Source organism: Salvelinus namaycush, unplaced genomic scaffold (assembly GCF_016432855.1).
Source record: "Salvelinus namaycush isolate Seneca unplaced genomic scaffold, SaNama_1.0 Scaffold230, whole genome shotgun sequence".
NCBI classification, from domain to species: Eukaryota; Metazoa; Chordata; class Actinopteri; order Salmoniformes; family Salmonidae; genus Salvelinus; species Salvelinus namaycush.
Genome location: NW_024059120.1, coordinates 275,631 through 282,216, shown reverse-complemented (window position 1 = coordinate 282,216; position 6,586 = coordinate 275,631). Strand labels below are relative to the sequence as shown.

General features: G+C 49.5%; 1 protein-coding gene across 1 annotated transcript in view; it reads right to left on the bottom strand.

Annotated features, from left to right (window-relative positions):
* Positions 1-600: 600 nt before the first annotated feature.
* fam120c (family with sequence similarity 120C) overlaps positions 601-6,586 on the bottom strand; it is a 71,830-nt gene continuing 65,844 nt past the window's right edge. The window contains exons 12-16 of the mRNA XM_038984329.1: positions 4,490-4,699; positions 4,104-4,350; positions 3,632-3,767; positions 3,440-3,485; positions 601-3,300 (exon numbers count right to left, since the gene is read on the bottom strand). Of these exons, the coding sequence (XP_038840257.1) occupies positions 3,070-3,300; positions 3,440-3,485; positions 3,632-3,767; positions 4,104-4,350; positions 4,490-4,699 (870 nt within the window). The 3' untranslated portion in view covers positions 601-3,069. The remainder of the gene's footprint in view (positions 3,301-3,439; positions 3,486-3,631; positions 3,768-4,103; positions 4,351-4,489; positions 4,700-6,586) is intronic.

Genomic DNA, 6,586 nt, shown 5'->3' with positions numbered 1-6,586 from the left:
CACCCTTTCTGTTTGTGTGTTAACTACAGTCCTGTAGAGCTTAGTCCAATACTGTTACTACTGTCCTACAACTACAGTAGCAACACTCCTAACAATGTCCTGTATGCTTCAGCTAGTCATATCAATAACCAGCCATCAAAATGCTTCAGCTAGTCATATCAATAACCAGCCATCAAAATGCTTCAGCTAGTCATATCAATAACCAGCCATCAAAATGCTTCAGCTAGTCATATCAATAACCAGCCATCAAAATGCTTCAGCTAGTCATATCAATAACCAGCCATCAATAAAACCCTGGCTTTCATTTGGTAGTTGTTTGTTGACAAGTTACCGGGCCGTTTGTTGCGTCTCAGTGTAACGGATGTTAACGGTGGGCTCAGTGATTTAAATATCAACACTGACTGTGTACCCTATGAGTATAAGGCTGAAGATCAGCAACAGAGGCAGTCTTGTGGAATCCTTCGCAGGAACGAAGAGGATCAGTCAGAATGTAAGGAATAGGGTGCCAATTCATCTGGTCAGGGTTTCCTTCAGTTAAACAGTACAGATTTTAGACCCAACTCAGTCGTTCCCCCCCCCCCCCCCCCCCGGATGCACCTTTTGGTTCTGCCCCCAGCACTACACAGCTGAGTCAATAACCAACTCAGCATCAAGCTTTGATTATTTGAATCAGCTGTGTCGTGCTGGGGAAAACCCCTTGGCGTCCCCAGGTCCGAGTTTGGGAAACATTGTCTTAGGCCTACCATCAGATAGAGCATCAAGTCATTGACATGGTCTCCTTCTGTTGCCTTGCCAGGGGTTCATATAGGGTGCCTCCCAAATGTCACCCATTCCCTATATAGTGCACTACTTTGACCAAAGCCCTATGGGCCATAAACAGAAGTAGTGCAGTAGAAGGACTAGGAGTCCTTTGGGCAGCATCCACGTCCCTACGCTGGTTGAGTTGATTCAGTCCATGTTATTTCTACAGATGTCCAGGAGACAGACAGATCAATCCTACTGCTCTGCCATTAACACAAGAAAATACTCTGATTCCTCTCTGCTCTGTCGTCTACTAACATTAAAACAAGACAATACTCTGATTCCTCTCAGAGCACACCTATTAAGGGAATACTTATTTTGTCCTCTATCATAATTATAAAACTATTTAGGATCTTTAGATTGTGGGCAGAACATTCAAGTGTTCCCACCCCAAACCCCTGCTGATTGTCTAGGTAGTTTGGGGGAAGTGCTTCTTGTTGGTTAAAGAGCTTAGAACGCTGTGCTATCGCCGTGGCGACTGCTAATCAATCACCAGGCGGGGTTGGGGAGGTGGTGCTACCAGGCCTGTCCTGATTGGCCAGCCAGCTGACAGGGCTGGTGTGGGTCTATGCTTTGGGACTTCATCAGGTCTCGTCTATAACGGCAACCTACCCCCCATAATGCACTGCTTCTGATGAACAGGAGTAGTAGTGCACCATGTAAGAAATAGGGTTCATTTAGACGTGGTGCCAGTCAGAGGGGCAGCACTCTGACCTCTAACCCCTGACGTGGCACCATGTTTGTACTGACTGGGTTTTAACCTGTAAGGGGATCCAGTGAGGCTCTTCTGAAGACCACTCTGCTCACATTTAAACAGCTATTGTTAACAGGGGCATATTAACGCACAAAGGAGTCTCTAAAGGTGTCTAATGTTAAAGTAGATCTCTAGAGTTCAAAGAAATGTCCTAGGTCACAGGGGAACCCTCTCAGACAGACTGTCAAGTCATTAATAATCACAATGAATGCAACATTAGTAAGTGCTCCCCATTGGGATGTACACTAAGAGCATAGGGGATAATGCAGTAATATAATACAGGGGTAAGAGCATCCATACGTTGGAGCGTCAGGTTAAGGTGCGTACATACATCTGTGGTCAGGGGGTCTCAACACGGCAGGGCTAGGCTAAATTAGCATGCTAGCATATTAACGTAAGTGCTAATGTTATTCAAGGATCTGGCCTACGTTAGCATGCTAACGCATTAGCGGTGCAAATGCTACTGAAGGGGCTAAGCTATGCTAACACACCGACGCTCAGGGTGATATTTTATATTTAAATGTAACCTTTATTTAACTAGGCAAGTCAATTAAGAACAAATTCTTATTTACAATGACGGCCTACCGGGGAACGGTGGGTGATCTGCCTTGTTCAGGGGCAGAATGACAGATTTTTACCTCGTCAGCTCTGGGATTCGATCCAGTAACCGAAACCAACACTTTAACCACAAGGCTACTTGCCGCCCCAGGTAGTGTTGTGATCAGCAACACAACGTAGCGTTGCTAATACAGATGGGTCTGGCGGGGAGGTTAGAGGCGCGTCTCTAATAGATCATTATCGGTGGTAGCAAACGCCAGGTCATCCTCCTCTTTCTCTATTCCTCTCTGACCTCACATGGAACACCGCTTGCCATGAGGTCCCTATGGCAACAATTTACATCTGTGGTCAGGGGGTCTCTCAACACGGCTGGGCAACTAAACATTTACACACTTCTAATGGCTACCAAACCGAGGAACTAACAGACTAGCCAACAGTGTGTGTTTGTCAATGTTACTGTGTGTGTAAACCCACTATTACTAAACACTGTAGTTCAAGTCTAACTGTGCGGACCTCGGTAGGGGAGTGTAGATCACATCATCCCATTTCAATTCACAATCAATTTTAACACTAGGGAGGGATCATTACAACATGAGGCAGTGTGCTGGGGCTACAACAGCCATGGGGGCGGGGCTTTATGGGGCGGAGGCGGGGCTTAGACAAAATGGACTCATGGAGAAGAACCTCTCATCGTTAAAATAAAACATGACAAAATCAAGGGGTTGGGCTTACTGCTCTGCCAAACCAATCACACGGAGAAGCAGAGAGAGGGGGGGGAAAGGCTAGCGGAACACCTCAATCAAATCGACTGATTGAGCAGAGCACCTCCCCCTCTCTGACTTCCTGGTTGGTGTGTTGGTGGGCGAGGCTAACAGACAGGGGAAGGCAGTGGAACACAGACGGCACTTTCAGAACACCCTGGTGCATTCTGGGAAAGCCTAGTCAATCCTCCTTCGTTACATTCCGTCTGAAGGACAGCTGTCAAGGCAACAAGGGGCCTCCTCTGATTGGTTGTCTTTGCTGGCTAAGGCACACGGGTTTGGCTGGGCCAGTGGAGGAAGATCCAAAGGCTGGCCAATAGCGGAGGCTGCAGGGCTGCCGTTCAGCTTCTGGGCCACACCCCCAGAGTTAAGACCCTCACCCTCAGAGGACTTGGGGGGGCTGGTGGAGGGGGGAGGGGGTGAGGTCTGGAGGGAAGGAGAGAAAGAGTTAATGCTTATTTAAAACTACATCTAACGGTCTCTTTACATTTAGTGTGACGACACACCGCTTATTCTATGGCTTGACCTTATTCTGATGTCAAACCTTTATTCTGTTGGCAGTCACCTTTTTACCTCCTCGCCCTCCTTTCACTGGGATGTCCTTACCCCTTCTGGAGAGACGGGGGAGAGAGGGAGAGAGACGGGGGAGAGAGGGAGAGAGACGGGGGAGAGACGGGGGAGAGATTAGTAAAAAGTAATATTAGACTCAAGTAAGTATAGAGACAGTTTAATTTAGAGAGCAGCAGCAGTGTCTTACCCTCTCCCTGCCCCGACTGACACCACCTGCATGTTGAATCCCCCTCTACCACGCAGTGGTTTGTTCCCGGCCCACTGCCCCACCACCATTCCGGCTATCTCCAACTTCCCTCCCTGGGGGGGGATCGACTGCAGACCTGCTCATCAAAAGACAGATTAAAGTGTGTTTGTTATCTGTTAGAAAAGTGCAGATAGAACATCATCAATCTTCCTGGTGCACGAACAGCGTCTCGGAGCCAACGTCTCGGATCCACGCCTCGGCGTCTCGGTACCAACGCCAACGTCTCGGTACCAACGCCAACGTCTCGGATCCAACGCCAACGTCTCGGATCCAACGTCTCGGATCCAACGCCAACGTCTCGGATCCAACGTCTCGGATCCACGCCTCAGTGTCTGGATCTGCATAGATCTATTGGATATGTGTGTGCACTTGTGAACGTTTGTGTGTGTGTGTGTGTGTGTGAGATGCTCACCTGGGAAGGCTCTGGGTCTGTGCTGGGCTGGGTGTGAGTGGTGATGAGGATGAGGATGTTGAGGGTGGTGGTGGTGTGGCATGTTGCCCATGGGCCGGGGGGGGTAGAGGGGAGGCAGAGGGTAGAAGGGGGGAGGGGGCAGGAAGGAAGGAGGGGGGAGAGGAGGAGGAGGGGGAGGAGGACGAGAGAAGTTGATGCCTTCTAGGATGGCCTGACGCATCTTCTCCACACGAGACACCAGCTCCTCCTGTTGGACAGAGAATATTATATATACATATAAATCCCGGAAGTCGAGTAAGCCTTTTACATGGGTCACAGAAAGCAATTAGCTCATGGGGGACAACATCCTTCCAGCTGCCCGGGGATTGAACCCCCCCCCGACCGACCTGTCCTTCACACATGTCGAGCAGGGCCTGGCGGTCTCGGGCGGCACGGGCCAGTTTGGTCTGGAAGAGTTTCCCGTCGAAGAAGCCCCAGGGGCAGCAGTGTTCCCATGGTAACGGCTGACCACACACATCGTTGACCAACAGAGCCGTGTCCACGCCCGCCATGAAGAGAGACGCCAGCTGCACTCCCCGACCATCTACCTTCTCCACCTATAGACACACATTATATAATGTGTCCAATCAAAAACACATATTTTTGAACAATGGGTAAAATAATATGTTTACTGTGTAGATAATCCTCTAAGAAAACCAATGTTCCAAACCTCAGGACTCTATCATAATCCATTCCAAAGTTACTGGAGTTTATACCCTAGTAGGATGGCTAGAATTAGGGTGACTAAATCAATGGAGGCCAGAGAAATAATACATAGAAAAGAAAACTCATCCAGAAAAATGCATGACGTCAGCTAGGCTGGATGCTGTGAAGAGTTAAGACTATAACCCTAACCCCTAACCCTAACCCCTAACCCTAACCCCTACCCCCTAACCCATGACGTCAGCTAGGCTGGATGCTGTGAAGAGTTAAGACTATAACCCTAACCCCTAACCCTAACCCCTAACCCCTAACCCTAACCCATGACGTCAGCTAGGCTGGATGCTGTGAAGAGTTAAGACTATAACCCTAACCCTAACCCTAACCCCTAACCCCTAACCCATGACGTCAGCTAGGCTGGATGCTGTGAAGAGTTAAGACTATAACCCTAACCCTAACCCTAACCCCAACCCCTAACCCTAACCCATGACGTCAGCTAGGCTGGATGCTGTGAAGAGTTAAGACTATAACCCTAACCCCTAACCCCTACCCCCTAACCCTAACCCATGACGTCAGCTAGGCTGGATGCTGTGAAGAGTTAAGACTATAACCCTAACCCTAACCCCTAACCCCTACCCCTAACCCCTACCCCCTAACCCTAACCCATGACGTCAGCTAGGCTGGATGCTGTGAAGAGTTAAGACTATAACCCTAACCCTAACCCATAACCCCTACCCCTACCCCCTAACCCCTAACCCTAACCCATGACGTCAGCTAGGCTGGATGCTGTGAAGAGTTAAGACTATAACCCTAACCCCTAACCCTAACCCCTACCCCTAACCCCTAACCCTAACCCATGACGTCAGCTAGGCTGGATGCTGTGAAGAGTTAAGACTATAACCCTAACCCCTAACCCCTACCCCTAACCCCTAACCCTAACCCATGACGTCAGCTAGGCTGGATGCTGTGAAGAGTTAAGACTATAACCCTAACCCCTAACCCCTACCCCCTAACCCTAACCCATGACGTCAGCTAGGCTGGATGCTGTGAAGAGTTAAGACTATACCCCTAACCCCTACCCCTAACCCCTACCCCTAACCCATGACGTCAGCTAGGCTGGATGCTGTGAAGAGTTAAGACTATAACCCTAACCCTAACCCCTACCCCTAACCCCTAACCCTAACCCATGACGTCAGCTAGGCTGGATGCTGTGAAGAGTTAAGACTATAACCCTAACCCCTAACCCTAACCCTAACCCATGACGTCAGCTAGGCTGGATGCTGTGAAGAGTTAAGACTATAACCCTAACCCCTAACCCTAACCCCTACCCCTAACCCTAACCCATGACGTCAGCTAGGCTGGATGCTGTGAAGAGTTAAGACTATAACCCTAACCCCTAACCCTAACCCCTACCCCCTAACCCATGACGTCAGCTAGGCTGGATGCTGTGAAGAGTTAAGACTATAACCCTAACCCCTACCCCTAACCCTAACCCCTAACCCCTAACCCATGACGTCAGCTAGGCTGGATGCTGTGAAGAGTTAAGACTATAACCCTAACCCCTAACCCTAACCCTAACCCCTACCCCCTAACCCTAACCCATGACGTCAGCTAGGCTGGATGCTGTGAAGAGTTAAGACTATACCCCTAACCCCTACCCCTAACCCCTACCCCTAACCCATGACGTCAGCTAGGCTGGATGCTGTGAAGAGTTAAGACTATAACCCTAACCCTAACCCCTACCCCTAACCCCTAACCCTAACCCATGACGTCAGCTAGGCTGG